Here is a 24,231-nt window from a genome sequence, read left to right as displayed (position 1 = left end):
ACTGCCCCAACTCACTTCTTCCTAAAATTTGCTTCTCAAATTTGCTCCATACCTTGCCTCAGGGATGGTGCTGTTATCTCCAAAGAGCCCCAGAGAGGCCTGGACCTGAAAATTACTGTGCTCTTCAGGGATTATGGTAGATATTTATTTATTTATTTATTTGAGATGGAGTTTCACTCTTGTTGCCCAGGCTGGAGTGCAATGGCATGATCTCGGCTCACCGCAACCTCCACCTCCTGGGTTCAAGCAATTCTCCTGCCTCAGACTCCTGAGTAGTTGGGATTACAGGTGCCCACCACCATGCCCGGCTAATTTTTTGTGTTTTTAGTGAGACGAGGTTTCACCATATTGGCCAGGCTGGTCTCCAACTCCTGACTTTAGGTGATCCACATGCCTCGGCCTCCCAAAGTGTTGGAATTACAACCTCTGCCTCCCTGGTTCAAGCAATTCTCCTGCCTCAGCCTCCCAAGTAGCTGGGATTACAGGCATCCACCACCACACCTGGCTAATTTTTTGTATTTTTAGTAGAGATGAGGTTTCACCATGTTGGCCAGCCTGAACTCCTGACCTCAGATGATCCACCTGCCTCGGCCTCCCAAAGTGCTGGGATTACAGGCGTGAACCACCATGCCCAGCCATGGTAGATATCTTAAATAAATGTTTGCTGAAAGGATAAAGTTGTGAACACAGGCCCCTATGAGGTAACACCTAGCTGCAGTGCCACATACGAACACAAGGTGACAGTGTGCTCTCGGGAATCTGCAGAAACCCAACCCAGCTGGTGATGATCTGTAGTAAAAAGGATGACTTGTCCCACCCAACTGCAAGAGAGGGCAACTACCAAAGACCAAAAGCAACATAGCATGTGTCCTAGAGGGTCACAGGGGAAAAACTAAGAAGGAAGGAAGCTTCAAGGCCAGGGACCTAGCACAGCAGAGACGGGACTGCCAGGAGGGAACTAAATTCACCCTGGTCTTTGCTGTTTTAGCATGATCCACTCTTCCCCTGAGCGCTGAATTTCAAGGCCATGAAGCCATGGTCAAGAGACTTGACTGGGAATGGGCCTTGAGCTTTCAGTGACTCCCTTCTAAATCTAGAGCAGTGGTTCTCAAAGTGTGGTCTCTGCACCAGCAGCATCAGCATCACTTGTCAGATTCCCAGGCCCCGCCCAACCCTACTGACCCAGACACTCTGGGATGGAGCCCAGAAACTTATGTATGACCAGATCCCTGGGTGGTTCTAAAGCAGCTAAATGTGAAGACCACCCCTCTAAAGTCTCATTTTCCATCTCTTCCCACAGCCACACCTGGTGAATCCCAATCCTCCCAATACACGGACCTCAACACTCCTGCCTCTAGTTGAGCCTGAAACGTCCATCTCTTCCTCTGCTGCTTTGCTCTTATTCTGCCTTTGGGACTCAACTCAAGCCTCCCTTCTTCTGGAACACTGTGTTAGACTCCCCAAGCTGATTTAGATAGTACCCCTCCCAGCCTCTGCCTTCTCTCTCTTAGCAATTATCAAATGATGCTTTTAACTGTTGGCTGCTGAATGTCTTGCTCACCACAGTGTGACCTGTCTTGAACATTCCAGTGCCTGGCCAACAGAATTTTGCATATTTATTTAATGAAATAATAAACTGCCATCACTTGGTTGGCAGCTTAAAAAGGGTAACAACATCTTTTTCACCTACAGTAGAATTTTATATACACACATATCCTAACTTAATTTTATATACATATTTAAAATATATGGAATTAAATAGAATATTAATAGGTTCTATATATAATGACATGCAGATTATAAGCTCCCTGCAAGTCTAAATTTCAAAACTATGCTCTGCTGTTTCTGACATTTGTAGGACGGGCCAAGGAATTCAACAATCAATAGCAAGGGCCATTTAACTGAATGGAAAAAAAAAAAAACAAGGAGCTTCCTGAGCAGGGGTGTGTACAGACCAGTGCCCTCTCAATGTCTGTCTCCAGGTCTCATCCCTCTTTATGTCTGTCTCAGCTCTTGGTGGGGGAGGGCTCTCAAGCTGCTGGATGATGACATGTTGACTATGCAGCTCTGAGTGCTTAACACTGGATAAATTCCACTGTCACAGAGCTGGCCTAAGGCGGAGGTGGTACTGGACATTCTGGCAGGCATTCATTCCACAAAGGCACCTGTAGTGAGTCTCCACCACCAAGTTCTCAGAGTCTTTTGGATAATTCATGATCACAGAATACAAGGTCAATATATGAATGTCAATGCTATTTGCATATACTAGCAACAGTTGGAAATTAAATAAGCAATACCATTTACAACAGCATCAAAAATATCAACTGCTTAGAAATAAACCTGTCCAAAGATATGCAAGGCCCGTGCATGTGAAAACTACAAAACTGCTGAGAGAAATTAAAGAAGTTCTGAAGAAATGGAGAAATTGACTGTGCTCATGGATTGGAAGACTCAATTTTGTTGAGACTGCAAATATTAATACTTTGAAGTTTCAATTTGCTTTACCCCTGCCTTGTCTGTCTTCTATTTGTCTTTGTATCATCAATGTCTAGCTCTGTGCCAGGCACAAAGTAGTCTGGTGTTCACTGAATACATGAACAAGGAATAAGGATTCAATTCCTTATACAGAATATATTAATAAATATAGGAAGAGATCTCAAGTACCCGGGAGTGCAATAAAAGGCTTCCTTCAAGATACATTAGGAATTCTATAAGCTGTGATGGGAGCAGGAACAGAAGACCTGTGATGAGTAAAACTGTATTTATCTGCTGTAGCTTGGGGGTCAGTTTGTGCAAAACAGTGATTGAAACACAGACGGTCTGAACTCATGTACTGAAGGACTTTCTCACATTAGATATATTTAAGTAGCGGAGTTGACTTATTCAACGTTTTAAAATATTTGTTGAAGACCTGCTCTAGAACAAGGCTTGCGCTCAATGCTGGGATCAAAGTGGTAAAGACAGGAACCATCCCTGCTTCAGCTATAAAACTGTAGTTGCTAACTTTGAGAACCATCTTTGTTCTAGGCACAAAATCAAATTCTGTGTGTCTTTATAACAGCCTGATGAGATCGTTGTTATTAAGAAATTCACTAAATGTGAAGAAACAGACCTAAAGAAACTAAGAAATTAGAGTACCATTCTAAATGCAGGGCAAATGACTGAAAAAATATAGTATAATTAACAAAAATTAAAAGTACACACTTAAAATGTAGTTTGATGAGTTTTGACAAAAGTATACATTTTGACACCACCATTGAGATATAAAACATTCTCATCATCAGAAAAGATTCCCTTAATTCCCTTCCCAACCACTGATCTGCTTTCTAACATTGTAGTGTTTTCTAGTGTTTCTTATAGATGGAATTATACATTATGTACTCAATTCTTACTTCTTTGACTCAGCATGAATTTGGTGGTGCCCATCACTAATTCATTTTTATTACTGCTGAATTCAGACCTTTAGGGGAGAGAAGACATAAATCAAATAATCACCTAATTAAGTAATTACAACAGCATCAAGTTAACCCTAAGGATAAGTACAACTGAAAATACATTACCTTGTTTGTTAACAATTCAATCAATATGACCTTGGTGCACAGTGGGGGGCTATAGGGTCATGATTGAGCTTGTGGGAAATAAATGAAAATAAATGTAAGCGAAGAATGACTCGAAAGAACCTCTGTCCTCACGGTCATTTTTTTAATGTGTCAGATGCTGGTGGGAGGCACTCTTCCTTAGCTCTTTACGCCCATCCCTGGACACTTAACAGAGGAAAGGATCTGTGAGGCTGGTACCCCTCTCCTGCCCACTGTCGACGGCAACAGCCTCGCCCTGCACTGCCACCGCCACACAGACGGCAGTGTGTGGGCAGCTCGGACGTGGCACCTGCCCTCAGCCGCCCAATCCCGGGCGCCACGACGGTCATGTACACAGCAGCAGGTCTTTTTGCCCCGCCTCCGCGGCTCCGCTCCTGCGTGGGCCCGGCCCCGCCCACAGCCCGCGCAGTCCCGCGAGCCTGGCCTCGGCCGCCCCAGCTTCTAAGGAGCTCGCGAGGGCCAGGCTGCGCCTGCGTGGGGCGGCTGGTGGGCGGGGCGAGGGCCGCTGGGGCCGCGAAGTGGGGCTGTCTTATGGGCTGCGAGTCGGGTCTGCACTGAGGGGCGCGGCGTCGCGCTGGGCCCCAGCCCGGCAACGGGAAGGCGAGCTCTCTTCCTTCCACCGTCCAAAGTAAACTTTGCCGCTCCTTCCGCGGCGCTCCCGAGTCCTCGCCGCCGCCGGGCCGCAGCAGTCCGCGAAAAGCAGTCCTGCGTCAGGGCCTAGTTCCCGGCCCCGGCGCGGGGCCTCTGCGCCATGGACGCCACGGCGCTGGAGCGGGACGCCGTGCAGTTCGCCCGTCTGGCGGTGCAGCGCGACCACGAAGGCCGCTACTCCGAGGCGGTGTTTTACTACAAGGTAGGGCCGCGCCGCTTTGGTCGGAGTTGCTCAGTCGGAGTCCGGCTTGGGCCTGCGGCCGAGGGGCGGGGTCCAGGTGCGGAGGGAGCGGTCCCGGCTTTTCTTTTTCCTCATTCGCTTCCCGGCCCTCCTCTTGTTGGGAGCGGCGAGCCGGACTGCAGAGGCCCACGCTGAGGCTGCGGGGTGGGGGGGGGGGGGGGTGGCTGGGTCGCGGCTTGCAGACACTGCTTCTCCAGCTGTAGCCCTTACTGGCAGATGCCCACGGTTGAACTGCCTTGGGGGGGCAGGTGTTAGATGTGGGTCGTTAGTAGCCAATTCTTGCTGTCACGTGGCTTTGATTTACAGCTAGCGGGAAATGGCCTGTGATATATATCAAAATAATGTATGCTCGTTAAATAAACTTAAAAAGAATAAAAACCATCTATCATAGCATTTGATATACAGTCTTGCGTCCTTAGCGATCTGATGTTTTCTGAGAAATGTGTTCTTAGGCCGTTTTGTTCAGTGCAAACACCATAGAATGCGCTTACACCATCCTGAATGGTACAGCCTCCTCCATACCTAGGCTGTATGGCATAGCCTGTTGCTCCTAGGTTACAGGCCTGCGCAGCATGTTGCTGTACTCAGTGGTGTGTGCAGTTACACGCAGTGGTAAGTATTTGTGCATCTAAACATAGAAAAGGTACAGTAAACATGCAGCATAAAAGATAAAAATACTACACCAGTTGTGGGGCACTTACCCACGAGAGGAGCTTGCAGGACTGGAAGTTGCTCTGAGTTGGTGAGTAGTGGTGAAAGAATGTGAAGGCCTAGGGCACTCACTGCTCCACTCTACTGTGGACTTTGTAAGCAGTGTACCCTTAGGCTATGCTACATTTTTTAAATTTTCTTTTTTCAATAAAAAATTAACCTTAGTTTACTGTAACCCTTTTACTTCATAAACTTTTGAATTTTCTTTTTAACTCTTGTAATAGCTTAAAACGAACTTATTGTACAGCTACAGAAACATATTTTCTTTATATCTTTATTTGGTAAGTTTTTTGTTTCATTTTTTTTTTTAACTCTTTAGTTAAAAACTAAGGTACACATTAGCCTAGGCATACACCGGGTCAGGATCATCAATATTACTACTGTCTTCCATCTCCAATCTTGTCCCACTGTGAGATCTTCGGGGACAATAACAGGACTGAAACTGTCATCTCCTATGATAACAGTGTCTCCTGAAATATCTCCTGAAGGACATGCCAGAGACTGTTTTATAGTTAACTTTTTTAATAATAGGAGTACACTAACAATACATAGTATAGCATAGTAAATACGTAAACCAGTAACATAATTGTTGATTATCAAGTATTATGTACTCTACATAATTGTATGTGGTAGACTTTTACACTACTGGCACCCCAGTAGGTTTGTTGATACCAGCATCACCACAAACATCTGAGTAAAGTGTTGTACTATGACGTTATGACCGCTATGACATGACCAGGCAGTGGGAATTTTTCAACTCCATTATAATCTTAGGGGACCACTATCATATATTCAGTCTGTTGTTGACTGAAATGTTATTTGGTGTGTGACTGTATATTTTTGTGTTTTGTTTTGTTTTCTTTTGTTTTGCATATGTGCATATACTTTTTTTTACAAACTGGTTTATACTGTTTTTAGTAATAACTACACCGTAGTTCATTTTGTGGGTGTACCATATTTTATTTTTTTAAGAAACAGGGTCTTGCCCTGTTGCCAAGGCTGAAGGGCAGTGGCCTAGTAATCATAGCTCTTTGCAGCCTCAAACTGCAAAGCTCAACAAATCCTCCTGCCTCAGTCTCCCAATTAGTGGGACTATAGGTGGACACAACCACACCTGGCTAATTTTTTTTTTTTTTTTTAGAAATGGAGTCTCGCTGTGTTGCGCAGGCTGGTTTCGAACTCCTGGGTCAAGCGATCTTCCCGCCTTAGTCTCCCAAAATGCTGGGATTACAGGCGTGAGCCTCCATGCCTGTCCAGTTTACTGTAATTAATTTACAGACTCTTGGGCATTCAGTTCATTGTGTTTTTTCAACATCATAAGTAACGATGTGGTTCATATTCTTATAATTAACTCTTATGACTAGTGCAAATTTTTGCCTGAATTTTCTTTTGGATAAATTACCGGGGACAGAATTGCTGCATCAAAGGGTATGAGCTTCTACAGTCCACTCTCTTCTCTCCAATTCTGAAGATTTGCAAGTGTACCCCTGCAGCTCTAGCTAGATTTGGAGGGAGCTGTGTCCTCATGATATTGTCACCTTTTCTTTTAGAGAGCATATCAGACTTTGATAATACTGTACAATACTAGTAATTTTTTTCACAAGTGTATGTGCTATCAATAAAGTGTGGTTTGTTTCAGATTAATATTTTGTTGCTTTCATTTTATAATCTATTTTTTCCTTTTTTTTGAGACAGAGTTTTGCTCTTGTTGCTCAGGCAGGAGTGCAATAGCACGATCTCGACTCACTGCAACCTCCACCTACCGGGTTCAAGCGATTCTCCTGCCTCAGCGTCCTGAGTAACTGGGATTAAAGGCATGCACCACCACGCCCAGCTAATTTTGTGTTTTTAGTAGAGACCGAGTTTCTCCATGTTGGTCAGGCTGATCTGGAACTCCTGACCTCAGGTGATCCGCTGGCCTCGGCCTCCCAAAGTGCTGGGATTATAGGCGTGAGCCACTGCCCCTGGCTGATTTTTTTCTTTTTTTATTGATATGTACATAGTTTCAGGGTACATGTGGTAATTTAATACATTAATATAATTTTTAGGGTAAATCAGCATACTTGGGATAGCCATCACCTTAACTACTTCACAGCTGAACTGTGCAGCAATTATTACTGAATATTATACTTCAATATTTATGCTAGGAACATTTGAATTTAGCTATTTTGAAATGTACAAATTTTGTAAACTCTGATCACTCTCTGATGTATCTAACAGTAGGTCTCTATTATAATCTGCTTTATGTTTAGAGAGTTTTGGTGCATTTCAGAATTTGGTGCATTTTAGACTTTTTTGACAATTTCACAAGGCATTGTTTAAGAAAAAAATTGTGTGTGTTTTGTGAAATAGCTTTGACAAATAACAGGTTAAAATAGTGCTATATAAGTACAGATCTTAATAAAGCAAAAGAAACTACTGTGCACTGCCCCTTGTTTTCCTATAGGCTTACATATATGTCACTTAGGAAGAAGTTTTCATCCTTGAGAAAGCCAAAAAAAACTGTATGTACTTCTAGAAATTATATAAGCTTCATCAGTTTAGTGTTTAGTGTTTTCTGCCCAGTCCTTTCTATAAGCTATTTCTTTCTTTTCACTTTTGAATATAAATGAAATGAGTAAAATAAAATTGGCACCAGCAATTTTTTAAATTGGCTTTTTTTTTTTTTTTAGAGACAGGGTCTCATTCTGTCACCCACGCTGGTGGGCAGTGGTGAGATCATAGCTCACTTTAGCCCATTCTTGGGCTAAAGCAATCCTCCATGCTTAGCCTCCTGAGGAGCTGGGACCACAGGTGTGCACCACCATACCAGGCTCATTATTTTTTTTTTTTCCAGAAATGGAGATTTCACTATGTTGCCCAGTTAGTCTTGAACTCCTGGACTCAAGCAGTCCTCCTGCCTCAGACTCCTAAGTAAAAAGAGCCTTTTTTTTTTTTTAAAGCAAAATAATTATTTGGAAATTAATCACATACAAGGTAACTGAAGGGGCAATGTATGTGTATTATATACTTATATAATTTACGTGTATCAAAAACATTCCATTTATTGGATTTAAGTATAGCTATAATGTATTTAGATAATGATAGTATTTAAGATATATTTAATGTTTACATGTAAAGTTATACTTTCATCCTCTGAAATATCTGAGTTACAGAATCTGAGGAAGTCATATATTTTCTACCCTACTGCCTTTAGGCTGAATTTTCATTGTGGTTAAAACTGTACTTTTTTCTTCCTTCCTTCCTTCCTTCCTTCTTTCCTTCCTTCCTTCTTTTTTTTTTTTTTTTGACAGTGTCTTACTCTGTCAACCAGGCTGGAGTGCAGTGGCCCGATCACAGCTCACTGCAGTCTCCACCTCCCGCCTCAGCTCCCTGAGTAGCTGGGACTACTTTGTAGAGACAGGGTTTCACCATGTTACCCAGGCTGAAAACTACACTTTTCTTAATTTTGTTAGGTTCAGTTAAACAACTCCTGCTCAAATAACTGTATTCAAAAAGTGATGTTCAGTAGATGACATCTTTGGAAACAGGCATGATGACCCATGAAGTGTACATGCTTGGGTTACTGCAGAGAAGGTGCCGTTACTTGTAGAAATTTCTCTTCACTTTTTTAGGTGGTAGCATTGATAACCTTCCTGGAATGGTGATGAGGAGAATGGGAACACCACCTTCTAGCCGTAGTGTAACTGGCTATGGAAGTTATGGAATAACTGGAAGAAGAATCCAGATTTTCTTAATTAAAATAAGTTTAATTTACACAACTAAAATCTGCTTTAAAATGTGTCATCCTTTGTCAGTATTTTCTGTGGAGAAAACTGTTTTACTGTGAGATATTTAACCTTTATAATCTCTTGTAATGTTTTCTTGGTAATTTTGTTTTAGCAGTTATTATTCGTTTTAGTGCTTTGAACGCTCAATTCACATTTTTTTGAGTGTGAATTACTTGCAGTCAGTTCACATTTTCAAGGTATATGGTTTTACATCTGATCTATTGCATAAGGAAAAAGGAAAACAAAACATGTAAACTACAGCTGTTCTAAAGAAGTGTTTATAATCAGTTCCTCATGCGTGAATTCATAAATTTTCAATGACAGGTTAAAATTGAGAGAGAGCCTGGATAGCTCCTTCAGTAGAGCATCAGACTTTTAATGTGAGGGTCCAGGGTTCAAGTTCCTGTTTGGACGTGCCCTGTGACTTTTAGCACCTAATTCTGACTCCATCTTTGAAAAAGCAAAAAAAAAAAAAAAGTATCATTTGGACCAGGTGTGGTGGCTTATGCCTGTAATCCCAGCACTTTGGGAGGCCGAGTTGGGCAGATCACTTGAGGCCAGGAGTTCAAGACCAGCCTGGCCAACATGGCAGAACCCAATCTCCACTAAAAATACAAAAATTAGCCAGATGTACTGGTGTACACCTATAGTCCCAGCTACTCGGGAGGCTGAGGCACAAGAATCACTTGAATCTGGGAGGCGGAGGTTGCAGTAAGCCGAGATTGCGCCACTGCACTCCAGCCTGGGTGACAGAGCGAAACTCTGTCTCAAAAAAGAAAAGAGAAAGAAAATTGAGAACATTGAATACTGAAGAAAATATTGGAAGATTGTATAACTACTTTATGAAAAAAATTACTGTTAATATTTTAAAGACATTCTTGTTTTGTCATTCATGGAAACCAATATTGAATGAGAATGTGGTAAAGAAAATTCAAGTTATACATCTATTGCATTCCTTTGAATTCTTTCATTTTTAGGAAGCTGCACAAGCCTTAATTTATGCTGAGATGGCAGGATCAAGCCTAGAAAATATTCAAGAAAAAATAACTGAGTATCTGGAAAGAGTTCAAGCTCTACATTCTGCAGGTTAGTAAAGGACTACTAAAATTGTCACTATTTTTTTCTTTTCTCCCGTCATGTCTTTCCCCCTATGTTTGTTTCTCTTCATTTTTACCTTTGAATCTTGATTCTCACTCTGTTGCTGCTTACTCCACTTTTGGTAATCACCTCTTTAAAAATCATTTAGAAATAAGTCATAGATCTTTGAAGAGGAACCTTATAGATAATATAGTCCAGTTTCCTAATTTCCCAGAGTGCAGAGATGGTGAATTACCTATGTTCAAACAATTTATCATTGGCAAAGTTAGGATTCGAATTCAGTTAAAGTCTGCTTTTAAAACGTCTGTCACCTCTCTCTTCCTTATAAAATTAAGTGACCGTTCCTCTTCATTGTTTACAGACTTCAGCAGTAGGTTCACAGTGTCTTCTCTGTCAGTGTCTTCTACTTTAAAACCTTTGCTAAACTCTTTTAAACCATATTTTGGAAAAGTCACATGTAAGCAGAGACTTGGAACTACTTGTATTTATTTTTGTAAACAGCACAACAGGTACAATAATAGAAATATACATAGTCTTAATGGTCACAGTTTTGTTAGAGGTAACTGATGTTGACATTGTATTTACAAATACATTGATTTCTCTAGGGACTCTTTTTAACCCTCTTTTTCTGTTGCTGCTTGATAAAGCCACAAGCAGAAGAATATTTATTCTCATGGACTTTGTGCTACTTTTTACCTCTCATTCTGAGTAGATATGAGCAATTACAACAACATCATTGGGATAAAGTAGATTTAATCACTGGATTCCTTGTTATGACAGTTCCCTTAAAAACAAGATAGTTTACTTTAATACAGTGCCCAGAAATTGCATGTATTGAAAAGTATACTGCCTGTGTTATTGGAACATCACTGGAAACAAAGTATTGATTCATATATTCAAAATATACAAAATTCAAAGGAACTTTCTTTTCCCAGCCAAGTAAATGAAGTTCTTAAATTTAACTGCCCAATAATTAGGAACTTTGTTTCATAACCAGTGTTTTCAAATAAAATTATCTTTGAAGTAGGGAAGGTAGTCTTTCATGTTTACTTCCATGATCTCCCTGTTTTTTCATAGATAGTTTTCTTCATTTCAGCAACTATGTATTGAATACATGTTTTGGCTATATGGTAAGTACAGGGTAATAGATGAGTGACAGTCCATGCCCTCAGGAGGACCTTCGTCAGGTGTGGAGAGAGAGCAGTGTCAACATTGCACTATCATGGAAACCCCTTTCTGAAGCATGCTAGACTAAATGTTAAAGCAGAATGCTCTAGAAAGGGGAGATCGTATGGTGATATTATTCCAGGAGTAGAATCTGTGGCAACCAAAGGTGTATTTCCATCTTTCACTTCTGTGTGTACACACAGTCAACCGCATTTATGCCATAGGCTCTTGATTCCAGTAAGATTGCTCTTTAAACCCTTGAAATCCTTGTGACAATTGGAAAAAATAAATATGAATCATTTTTTTCTAAGGAATTTTAAAAGTTATTCTTTCTTTGTATTAAATACAGCTAAGCCTAAAACCTTACATGTGATTTTTGGGAAATAAATTCTAAACATTGATATATATGTGATATTCAGGCATCAAATGAGACACCCCAATCTTTTGAAGAATAAAGACTTGCCAGTGAAATAAAGTCCAAAAAGGAGTTTGGTTTTTTTTGTTTTTTTTTTTGAGATGGAGTGTCGCTCTGTCACCTAGGCTGGAGTGCAGTGGTGCGATCTCAGCTCACTGCCAAGTTCCGCCTCCAGGGTTCATGCTGCTTTCCTGCCTCAGCCTCCCCAGTAGCTGGGACTACAGGTGCCTGCCACCACACCCAGCTAATTTTTTGTATTTTTAGTGGAGATAGGGTTTCACCATGTTAGCCAGGATGGTCTCGATCTGACCTCATGAGCCACCCGCCTCAGCCTCCCAAAGGGCTGGGATTACTGGTGTGAGCCACCGTGCCTGGCCTTAAAAAGGACTTTTAAAATATAACATAGCTTGTTTTACTACTTTCTGCTTTTGTTGAAGAAATGGAGTATAATCTCTAGACAATTAAAGGATTTTCTTATTTAATTATTATTTTAAGCAGAAAAGTCCTTTTTCAAATAAAAATCTTGTTACGAGCCCTAAGTTTTAAAACAAGGTAGTCTGCTGACAGTTGAGAGACTCCTGAGAGAGAGTTGATTTTGGGGTGGGGAAAGGTAATTTCCCCGTAATTTTGAACATGATTTAAAATTAACCAGTGTAGGCTGGCACAGTGGCTCATGCCTGTAATCCCAACAGTTTGGGAAGCTGAGGCAGGAGAATCACTTGAATCTAGGAGTTCAAGATCAGCCTAGGCAACATAGACCTCATCCCTACAAAAAATCGAAAATTAGCTGGGCTTGGTGGTGTGTGCCCATAGTCCCAGCTCCTCAAAGGCTGAGGCAGGAAGACTGCTTGAGCCAAGGAGGTCAAGGCTGCACTGACCCGTGATTGCACCACTGCACTCAGCCTGGATGACAGAGTAAGACCCTGTCTCGAAAAATAAAAAGTAAAATTAACCATCATAGTACAGAGTTCAAGAGTTGGAATTAAAAGATCCATGTTGAGTCTCTACCCTTTCACTTGTAGCTGTGAAATCTTAGACCAAATCAGTGCTTCTCAGTAGGAAGCGATTTGCCCCCCATGGGACATTTGGCAATTTCTGGAGAAGTTTTTGGTTTTCACGCTGCTGGGTGGCAAGGAATATGCTTCTGGGATTTAGTTGGGTAGAGGCCAGGGATGTTGCTAAAAAGTCTCCCACAACAAAGAATTATCCAGCCCAAAATGTCAGTAATGCCAGGCTGAGAAACACTGGGATAGATATTTCAACATTTTTGAGCTTTGGTATCTTTTTCATGAATGGAATTAGTATATACTTCAGAGAGGCATTTAAGAAGGCTAAAATTTTGAAAACATCAGCACAAACTGGGCACAGTGGTGAGTGCCTGTAGTTCCAGCTACTTGGCAGGCTAAGGCAGAAGGGTCACTTGAGCCCAGGAGTTTAAGAGTTTAAGGCCAGCCTGGGCAACCTAGTAAGACCGTGTATCTTAAAAAAAAAAAAAAAAAAAACAAACAAACAAAAAAAAAAAACAGCATGTACCTTTAAAGAACTAACAAAATCTCAAACTTTTCTTAAAAGCAAGTTTAGCAAGATATAATTTGCATACCATAAAATTCACCCTCTTAAAGTATATAATTCAGGTGTTTTTAGCCTATTCCCAGAGTTGTGCAGTCATCCCCACTATCTCATTTTAGTATGTTTTCATCACCCCAAGAGAAACCTCTTAACCGTTAGCAGTCAATCCGCATTCCTCCCTCCCCCTAGTCACCACTAATCTTGCTGTTTCTATGGATTTGCCTATTCTGGATATTTCATACAAATGGAATCATCCAATGTATGGCCCTTTTGCCATCTGGCTTCTTTCACTGAGTTTAATGTTTGCCAGATTTATCCATGTTGTAGGTTGTATCAATACTTCATTGCTTTTTATGGCTGAGAAATATTTCATTGTATTGATATGCTGCATTTTTTTATCCATTCATTAGTTCTTGGAGACATTTGAGTTGTTAACACCTTTTGGCTATTGTAAATAGTGCAGTTAAGAACATTCATGTGCATGCAGTGGCTCATGCCTGTAATCCCAGCACTTTGGGAGGCCGAGGCAAACAGATCAGGTGAGGCCAGCAGTTTGAGACTAGCCTGACCAACAGGGTGAAACCCCATATCTGGGGTTTCAAAATACAAAAATTAGCCGGGTGTGGTGGTGCACACATGTAGTCCCAACTACTTGGGAGGCTGAGACACAAGAATTGCTTGAAAATCCAGGAAGTGGAGGTTGCGGTGAGCCAAGATGGCACCACTGCACTCCAGTCTGGGTGACAGAGTGAGATTCTGCCTCAAAAAAAAACAAATAAATAAATTCATGTACAGATTTTTGCATAGAAATGTTTTCTCAATTATCTTGGAATTCCACCCAGAAGTGGAACTGCTGTGTCATAGGATGTACCTCCATGTTTAACTTTTTTAAGAACTGCCAAATAGTTTTTTCAGAGGGGCTACACTATGTTACAATTAGCTATACCGTTTTACAGTTCCACCAGCAGTGTATCTGGGTTCCAAGTCCTTCACATTCTCACTGACACTTGTTATTGTCTTTTTTATTGCAGCCATCCTAGTGGGCATAAGGTGTCATCTCAGTGTAGTTGTGTTTTGCGTTTTTTGATGACTAACATTCAGCAATTTCTTATGTGCCATTTGACCTTTTGAATGCCGTCTTTGAAGAAATGTCTGTTCAGATCCTTTGCCCATTTTTTAACTGGGTTGTCTTTATTGTTGAGTTGTAAGAGATCTTTATATATTCTGGATGCATGTTTCTTATAGATACGGTTTTTTTTTTATTAAAAACAAATGAAAATATTATTGCAAAGAGCAGTGAAAATATATAACTTATTCTAGGCTCAGGGTAAATAGAAAAACCAGGAACTTTATCATCAGAGCCTAGTGTATTACACAGTTTTGTCTGTACAGAAAAAAAGTTTTAATTGCCTTAAAATAGGTTTCTTAATATTTAACAATTTCCAAATTTTTGTTTTGTTTTTTGAGGTAGAGGAGCGTATGAGGAGAACTCTTATGTTTTAATTTTTAAGTGAAGAGAGTGCCAGTGGGAGAGAGAAATTCAAGGAAAGAATTTTTTAAATAAGTGTATTTTTTAATATTCTTTGTCTCTGATGTCTATTGTGTGATAAACAATTGCAGATTTTTTTTCTTAGACCTTAAGATTAAAAAGAGAAGGGAGGAAGCCTGGGCACGGTGTCTCACACCTGTAATCCCATCACTTTGGGAGGCCAAAACTAGCAGATTGCTTGAACTTAGGAGTTCAAGACCAGTCTGGGCAACATGGCAAAACTCCGTCTCTACAAAAAAAAAAAAAAAAAAAAAAAAAAAAGAGGGGAAAAATTAGCCAGGCATGGTGGTATGCACCTGTAGTCCCAGCTACTCAAGAGGCTAAGGTGGGAGAATCTCTTGAGCCCGAGGAGGTAGAGGCTGCAGTAAGCTGTGGATTGTGCCACTGCATTCTAGCCTGGGCAACAGAGCAAGATCCTGTCTCCAAAAAAAAAAAAAAGAAGAAGGAAATTTGTCCTTTTTTAAGGATTTTTTTAACCTTGCTAAGTTTTTTAAATGAAGAATTACAGAGTTTTGTAAAGAATATCTTAAATAGTGAAAATAGTGTGTTTTCTGGCTGTATTTAGATAATATTCCTTCTGTGTATGCTTTTTTTCTATTTTAGTTCAGTCAAAGAGTGCTGATCCTTTGAAGTCAAAGCATCAGTTGGACTTAGAGCGTGCTCATTTCCTTGTTACACAAGCTTTTGATGAAGATGAAAAAGAGAATGTTGAAGATGCTATAGAATTGTACACAGAAGCTGTGGATCTCTGTCTGAAAACAGTATGTATAGCTACAGATTACATTTGATGAGTTATGCGAAGACATTTCTTCTCTTGCTAGTGAATTTTACATAACACCTTGAATAAAACAATTTTAACAGAATAAAAAAAATTATTATAAATGTAACTAAACTACTCCTCAATAAAAGATGATGAGTAGAAAGTTAATAATGGGTTTTTACATCTTATTAAAATTTTGACAGTATTGAGTCTTAAATTACAAGAACTATTTTTAACCTTTCTAACAACTAAGATAAACTTACAGAAAGAGTTCACTATCACAAATCTATTAATTTAGAATAAACTTCCCCTTTTTTCAGTTTGATGCACTTTTTGAAAAATAAGCTAGTGGTTTAGATAAGCCTTACTTATTTGCAGTGTAAAATCTGTATGCTGAGTGGTGTTTACTGCTCCCTGCTGAGCCTTGGTTGGGACCCTTAGCTTCAAGGGACATCTGGTGCATAAAAGAGCAGTGTATTTGACAGGAGGAGGAGGTAAAGTAGTTGAGACTGGTGTCCCCAGTGTCTTTCAGAGGACTGGCTTTTTGGCAGAGTCTTTTGCTCAGAGAAACCATCTGGCCTGATTTCTGTAGGTGCCTTGAGACTGTAAATAAGTGCTAGTCTTCTGAGGTTCCTGCCACTCAGCCTTCCACAGCACTATGGTCGAACAGTTCCGGTCCAGTTAGCACTTGTCCACATTAAGTGGTTTTAAAGTTCACCTCAGTGACAGATTTTCAACACATTTTTAAATGATACCTTTAAGAATGAAAATTAATGTCATCTTTGTTTATTCTCAATTTCAACAAGTGTAATATGCCTTGTAAATTTTTTGCTTAGAAATATAGATCAAGCAAATTGAAAAATATGCTTTAAAATGTCTGTCTCTTTCTCTTAAGTCTTATGAAACTGCTGATAAAGCCCTGCAAAATAAACTGAAACAGTTGGCTCGACAGGCACTAGACAGGTGGGTTTGATCACTCAAGTTCTAATCCATGGATGGCACTTAGTGTTATTTAAACAGATTTATCTAAATGTGTTGTAAAGGTTACAGTAACAAACCTCCATCTTTTAACTGTCATCTGAAACAAATCTACTTTCTACTTCTTAGTGAATTTACCTCCTCTCTCTAGTTCCCTGCTTTAAACTCAAGAAATAAATCAATAAATGTTTTTAGTTTTAGTTTAGAAGAGAAATAACTGTGACATTTGAAATGGAGGACCTCCTTTCTGTTGTGTAATATCAGACTTTCAAAGAGAACTTCCAGAGAGCCTTCCATGTCTGCTAAAAATAGAAAACATGAGCATGAACTTGCTTTCAGCCATGTACATACCTCAGATTATACAATGTCTGTAGCTCTTTTCACCTCTTAGCTGAGAGGTCAACTTTTAAATGAAGTCTGCCCTAACTGTTGTTTAAAATTGAATCTCCCCCAGCAGTTGCAACCTGACTATTCTAGTTTTTTTCCCATAGCTCTTATTTTCTAAGGTCTGTGAGATTTACTAGCTTATTATATTTGTTGTTAATATGTGTGTCCCCTCCAGCCTTCATCCCCCAATTGTTAAGCTCTATGAGGGCAGAGATTTTTGTCTATTTTAAACAGGTGTCTATTGTAACCAAGTACCTAGCAGAGTGCCTGGTAATGTAATATGTGCTCAGTAGATATTTGCTAAAAAATGAATGAGTTTGCGTAAGCAAATTATGTATCTTGAAAGAGTGTTGTAGACACACAAAAAATAAAAGGGTGGAAATTGCTTTTATACCTGTAGCATGAATTGTCTCCTTTTGAGGCTCTGACCTGATAGATAACTGTACCACCCCAAGCCCTTCTTTTTTTAACTCAAGTAAAATAGTCATCCCTCCTTTTCATTGTCATCTACTAACCTTGAGTTTGTTTCCTCAGATTCGTGAAGATATGAGCACTTGACACACAATTGTCTTCTCTATCTTGACTTCTTTCACCTGTCAGAATCATAAGTGACTTTATTACCTGTGTGGTTAACCCATCCAATATTCTCGAGTGCACCCTAAGCAAAGGGTGGGTGAGATAGCCATGGGCTCCTATGAGGATCTTTTGAAACTTACGGATCCACTTTCTAGGAAAATGCATGTGAAATTTTTTTGCATGTAATTTCAGAGTATTCTGAAGAATCCTGAAGCTCGTATATGCACCTCAGGTTAAGAACTTCTATTTTTTAGCTTGTTCTTTGACAGAACAAAGTCAAAATTCTGTTGCATATCATGTGAGGCTGTCTGATCCAGCCCCTGGTTTCCTCTCTAGTCTCATCTCCTGCTGCCTCTCATTTGCACTTCTCACAGGGGCAACATTCATTCTTTTGAAATTGCCTGGCTCGGCACGGTGGCTCACGCATGTAATCCCAGCACTTTGGGAGGCCAAGGTGGGCAAATCACCTGAGGTCAGGTGTTCGAGACCAGCCTGGCCAACATGGCGAAACCGTGTCTCTACTAAAAATACAAAAATTAGCCAGGCGTGTTGGTGGGCACCTATAATCCCAGCTACTCAGAAGGCTGAGGCAGGAGAATCGCTTGACTTGGGAGGCAGAGGTTGCAGTGAGCCAAGATGGTGCCACTATACTCCAGCCTGGGCAACAGAGTGAGACTCCATCTCAAAAAAAAATTAAAAATTTAAAAAAGAAATTACTTTAACTCGTTATGCTGTTTCATACTTCTGCACATTTGTACATGTTCTTCTGTCTACTTAGAATGCTTCCTCACTGCCCAGGTGAACAACTCTGCAGCTCAAGCATCAGTTCAGAGCACCCTTCTCCAACTCATCCCCACTTGGCAATTCATTAAGTGAATAACTTCTGTTGTACTTTGATTTGCATGTAATACTTTCATCCTCGCATCTTTTATTTTTGATGCAATTGTCTGTCTTTCCCTACAAAACTATGAGTACCTTAAGGGTAGGGATTGTTTTATACATTCTTTTATACCACTTACCTTACCTTGTATAGTGTCTGATTATATAATAAGTGCTCAATTAATGTTGTCAGTAGAATATTGTTTGTAAAAAATGCTTCTCTTTGGAAGTAGCTGAAGTGGTGAAATGTTGATTAGTATGTAAGAATTTTATGTACTAATTTTACGTTAGGGATGCTTGACTGGTTCTTCAAGTAAATGTTGTGTCCTGAAAAGCTTAAATGTGAGTAGAAAAGCTAGAACAGTTGTTTGTTCCTCTCTATTATAGAGCAGAAGCACTGAGTGAGCCTTTGACCAAGCCAGTTTGCAAAATCAGGTCAACAAATGTTAAGCCAAAGCCACCTCCAGTGAGAGCACATTTTCCCCTGGGAGCTAATCCCTTCCTCGAAAGACCTCAGTCATTCATAACTCCACAGTCATGTGATGCACAAGGACAGAGATACACAGCAGAAGAAATAGAAGTACTCAGGTAAATAAGTTTACAATTATTTGTAATGAAGAATTTTATTAACGTCAGTGCAGAATTTTATTTTCATTAGGTTTGCTGAATTGTATTCAGATTTTTCCTATAGTGTATTGTGCTATTATTATGTAATTATACCATCATGTAGTCACAACTTGAAATAGTTAAAATTTTAGTTCTGATATATTTTATTATTTCATTTGTATTTTTTGAGACGGAGTCTCACTCTGTTGTTCAGGCTGGAGTGCAGTGGTGTGATCTCGGCTCACTGCAACCTCTGCCTCCTGGGCTCAAGCGATTCTCCTGCCTCCGCCTGCCAAGTAGCTGGGACTACAGGTGTGTACCACCACACCTAATTTTTTTTTTTTTTTTTTTTTTTTTTTAGTAGAGACAGGGTTTTATCATGTTGGCCAGGCTGGTGTCGAACTCCTGACCTCAGATGATTCGCCTCCCTCAGCCTCCCAAAGTGCTGGGATTACAGGCATGAGCCATGTGCCCAACTTTAGTTCCAATATATTTTCATATTAGCGTTTTTGCTAGACATAATACACTTTGCTGAAAATCCTAGCATTCTGTGAAATTGAGCCACTAGAGGTTAAGGAGCAAAATGTGCTGTAGCAGACCACTCTTAATCTAAGGAACTTTGTAACCAGAGCCCTAATGGGGGAAAGATGTTACTATGAAATAGGAGTCTAGGTGGTGTGCTGGCAGCTTACTCCTGCAATCCCAGCATTTTGGGAGGCAGAGGGAGCAGATCACTTGAGCTCAGGAGTTCGAGACCAGCCTGGGCAACATACCGAAACCGCATCTCTACAAAAAATACAAAAAATAGCTGGGTATGATGGTGTGCGCCCGTAATCCCAGCTACTTGGGAGGATCACTTGAGCCCAGGGGTGGAGATTGCAAAGCTGAGATCACACCACTGCACTCCAGCCTGGGCAACAGAGGGAGATCCTGTCTCAAAGAAAGAAAAAAATACATATATATGTGTGTGTTTGTATGTGTGTGTATAAAGTTTTGCTTTAAAAGGTTTTACATGCACCAAAAAAAAAAAAAAAGAATATATGACAGAAACCTCATTGCAAAGCCTAAACTATGTACCATGTGGCTCTTTACAGAAAACATTTGCCAACCCCTCGTCTAGGCAGCCAGCTTAGTGTGTCTGAAAGCAGTCTCAGAGGATATTAAAAATGTAAAACACGGCTACTGTGGGCACACTGCCTATGGAGTAGCCCTGCTCCACAAGGAGCAGTACAAAAAAAAATGAAATGTAAAACACAATAATGTGGAAATTCTTGATTGCTCTCTGAACCAGTGTAGATAGGGTAAGTCCCTGAGCCAAGGTGGCTTTTTTAAAGTGAGCACTGCAGAAAGTTCAGTCTGCTTAGAGCTGTGTAAGTCACATAGGTGTTCATCTTTTTATTTTCTAACATTGAGCTGAAAGGGCTTCTGCCTAAGTAGCAGCCATCTGAGAGCATTCTTCTTTCCTTTACTGCTGAAGATTTTAATTGTACTCCTGTTAAGCTGTCCCTTGTGTCTAGGAAAAATTGCCTGTGCACCAACACAACAATGCAGGACAAAGAAGCATAGTTTTGAAGCTAAAAACTAAGTAACAGTCCAACACTTTTCCATATGCTACCTTCACATGTTTGAAATTCCGTACTACACCAAAACAGCTCTGTATTCCACCTAACAAAATGCAGCTAGCCTTCATGCGAGTGAAAAGTTTTCATCATCTTTCCAAAATAAGGCTGTACATAGTCCCAACAATCGTTTAATCTATTCCTGACTATATTAAGTAGTCCTCAGATTTCCTGACTGTTGTTACCTAAAGACTAAATTCTGAAGTTACTCTCTGCAACTTCTTGTAAATAGAATAAGGGAGAGAAATAAATACAAGATTGGCCGGGCGCGGTGGCTCAAGCCTGTAATCCCAGCACTTTGGGAGGCCGAGACGGGCGGATCACGAGGTCAGGAGATCGAGACCATCCTGGCTAACATGGTGAAACCCCGTCTCTACTAAAAATACAAAAAACTAGCCGGGCGAGGTGGCGGGCGCCTGTAGTCCCAGCTACTTGGGAGGCTGAGGCAGGAGAATGGCGTGAACCCGGGAGGCGGAGCTTGCAGTGAGCCGAGATTGCGCAACTGCACTCCAGTCTGGGCGATAGAGCGAGACTCCGCCTCAAAAAAAATAAATAAATAAATAAATACAAGAAGAAAATAGTTAATATAGATAACAAGCATATACACAAAACAAGGATAATGCAAAGCTGCTACAAACCTTATTTAATTTGTCAGTAGACCATAGCTGATATCTATGACACTTCCTTCCTCCACTACCCGTTTCATATTCTCATAACCAGAAAATGTGAAGAGCATCTATTTCAGAATTGTAAATGTCATGTTTTTTTTATTCCAAAATAACTTAAGCCATTTATTTCTCCCTTTAGGCTTAGGATAGAATTGGTTTTGTGTCTTGGTGTCAAGCACACTTTCATTACCTCTTGAATAGTCTTGTCTTCTTGTGGGTGTTACCCTTAAAAGAATATTCTTATTGGTTTGAATAGATTATTTTCCGATATTCAATTGTTTTATGAAAAGATTGTCCAAAGATATATCAACAACATGAGGTTGTCAGTTTGATTTTAATATAGTAGCATACCTTGTCATTTAAATTTTAAAGAGTTGAAATAAGATTGGCAATTAAGGGAAACTTGAACATTTAGGTTTTTTTCTCGTGTTTGGTAGGACAACATCAAAAATAAATGGTATAGAATATGTTCCTTTCATGAATGTTGACCTGAGAGAACGTTTTGCCTATCCAATGCCTTTCTGGTAAGTAAGCACTGTTGCAATTTTTAATTCCAATATTTTAACTTTTCAGTACTTTGACGTTCAATTTAATAGCCTTGAAATTAAAATTTTTAATAAAAAAATTTGTTGGAATAGAGGGGTGGCTGTGGGAAAGGGGTAGGGCAACATAGCAAGAGCAGTTTTGTTAATTATCCAGTCATGAGGACATGAGGATCTCCTTTTGCCTATTCCTATTTCTGTAGTGTCTAGCACAGTACCTGCTGTAAAGTAAGTACTCAGTAAATATTTGTCCAAGCAGTGGTTGAATCACAACAGAAATTCTAACACTCAGTAAAGAAACTGAATGGAAAAGGGAAATGGAATGACATCATTGTTTACTAAGAAGATCCAATTCAAGCAAAGGCTATTTATGAGAGGATTAGTTAGCACAGCCTTCCAGGACAATGGCAGCTTATGTCTAGAACCTTAAAAATATTTGGTTCAGGACTTCGAGCTTGTAGTCATCATAAGGAAATCAACAGTCAAAGACGTACATAATAAGGACACTCATCAAAGCATCTGTTATAGCAAAAAATTATTGAAACAGACTAGCAATATGGGAATGATTAAATAATGGTATATCTATACAGTCAAATATTATACTACTCAAAATAAGTCTTTAAAACTGTAGGAAAAAAGTTCCCATTACAGAAATTAAAAAGCAAATTATATATATAATGTCCCAGTTTTTTTTCTTTTTTTTTTTTTTTCTTTTTTTTTGAGATAGGGTCTCTCTCCCGTTGCCTAGGCTGGAGTTCTAAGATGTGATCATGACTCACTGCAGCCTTGACTTCTCAGGCTCAGATGATTCTCCCACCTCATCCTCCTAAATAGCTGGGACCGCAGGCGCACACCACCACACCCTGCTAATTTTTGTATTTTTGGTAGAAACGAGATTTCACCATTTTGGCCAGGCTGGTCTTGAACTCTTGCTTCAAGTGATCCATCTGCCTCGGCCTCCCAAAGTGCTGGGATTACACATGTGAGCCACTGTGCCTGACTCTTATTTTTATTTTCATGTATTTATAGATGCATAGAAAAAAATGATATGGAGAAATACACCCAAATATTTACAGTGGTTATGTCTAGGTAACAAAATTGTATGATTTAACTTCTTTTAGTACTTTTTTATTTTTCAAAATTTCTCCAGTGAGCGTGTTTATTATTAGAAAAAAAAATGCTGGATGCTTACTATATAGAATATGAAGGCTCTGTAAAGAACAAAAGGGCTGCTGTTCATTTTCTACTGTTTTGCTGTTCTTGAATGACCAAGGGTTAGGTATCACAAAGCCAGTTAACATATTTTTTTCACTCAGGCAGCTGTGTGATGCTAGTAACTGATTGGGATCAAAGGAATTTTTATATCTGAGAAACTTTACAGCATTAATGTTCAAGGCAAGATTCTAGAGCCAGACTTTCTAGTCTCAAATCTTGTGTAACACTGGGCAGTTTGTTAAATCTATCTCAGTTTCTTGCCTGTAAAATGGGGATAATAATAGAAACTATCTCATAATGGTACTGTGAGTTAATAACATGTAAAACCCTGAAAATGGTGCTGTTATGTAGCAAGCACTATATAATAAAGGTTAACTCCTAGAAAAATCATTTTGTTACTTAGTTATATAAGAATTTGGCTGTATATTTCAAATACTTTAATGTTTTTTATATCTCTTTGACCAGTAATTTTACTTCAGGAATCCAGTTGTAAGGAACTATTTAGAGATATACTCAAAAATTTGTATGAAAGTGATTTATCATTGTTGTTACAATTGTGAAGATGAATCAGTTATTCTAGTATCTCCTTGACAGTATTCAAATAGAGATGTAAACGTATCATTTCTTGTTGCAACAAATTAAGGTAAATCATATTTGTAATGCTTATACAACACAGTGTCTGTAAGAAAAATGTTATGTAGCCATAAACAATCAAGTTTTCAAGGAATGCAATAATATAGGAAAATGCTCATAATATAATTGGAAAAGTAAAATATGTAGCCATACAGACTGCCTGAATTTAGGTAGAGCACTTGTCACAGTTGGAATTTTTCTTTTTTTTTTTTTTCTTTAAGGTGATTACTTGCTTAATGCTTGTCTACTATTCTGGCATATAAACTTCATAAGAACAGAGACCATGTCTGTTTTAATTAAGTTGCATCCCAGTGCCTACCACAGTATCTGGTGTATAGTAGATAATAAATAGTTATTGAAGTAGTTGAATTGGGAGAAAAACAAGAATAAATACTAAAATTACTGTTCTAAGTGGCAAGATATTTTCTTATTTTTTAGATTATTTTACTGTAGGAATAATCAGAAGAAAAAGCAACAGTAAATGTTTTTAAGTTGGGATAACAGATTGTCAGGAAAAGGCTCCAGAATTTATGAATGGTTATCTTTCACTAGAGAGATTGAATTATTTTTTAAAATTGTTTCTATTCTGGTCATGTAT

General features: G+C 39.5%; 1 protein-coding gene across 2 annotated transcripts in view; it reads left to right on the top strand.

Annotated features, from left to right (window-relative positions):
- Nucleotides 1-4,094: 4,094 nt before the first annotated feature.
- CAPN7 (calpain 7) overlaps nucleotides 4,095-24,231 on the top strand; it is a 47,393-nt gene continuing 27,256 nt past the window's right edge. For both annotated transcript variants that reach the window (XM_030933657.1, XM_010356048.2), the window contains exons 1-6: nucleotides 4,095-4,452; nucleotides 9,950-10,058; nucleotides 15,374-15,531; nucleotides 16,426-16,493; nucleotides 18,738-18,938; nucleotides 21,681-21,767. In XM_030933657.1, the coding sequence (XP_030789517.1) occupies nucleotides 4,351-4,452; nucleotides 9,950-10,058; nucleotides 15,374-15,531; nucleotides 16,426-16,493; nucleotides 18,738-18,938; nucleotides 21,681-21,767 (725 nt within the window). In that variant the 5' untranslated portion in view covers nucleotides 4,095-4,350. The remainder of the gene's footprint in view (nucleotides 4,453-9,949; nucleotides 10,059-15,373; nucleotides 15,532-16,425; nucleotides 16,494-18,737; nucleotides 18,939-21,680; nucleotides 21,768-24,231) is intronic.

Source organism: Rhinopithecus roxellana, chromosome 1 (genome assembly GCF_007565055.1).
Source record: "Rhinopithecus roxellana isolate Shanxi Qingling chromosome 1, ASM756505v1, whole genome shotgun sequence".
Lineage (NCBI taxonomy): Eukaryota > Metazoa > Chordata > Mammalia > Primates > Cercopithecidae > Rhinopithecus > Rhinopithecus roxellana.
Note: the sequence above shows the minus strand (reverse complement) of the source record. Positions and strands in the feature narration are given on the sequence as shown.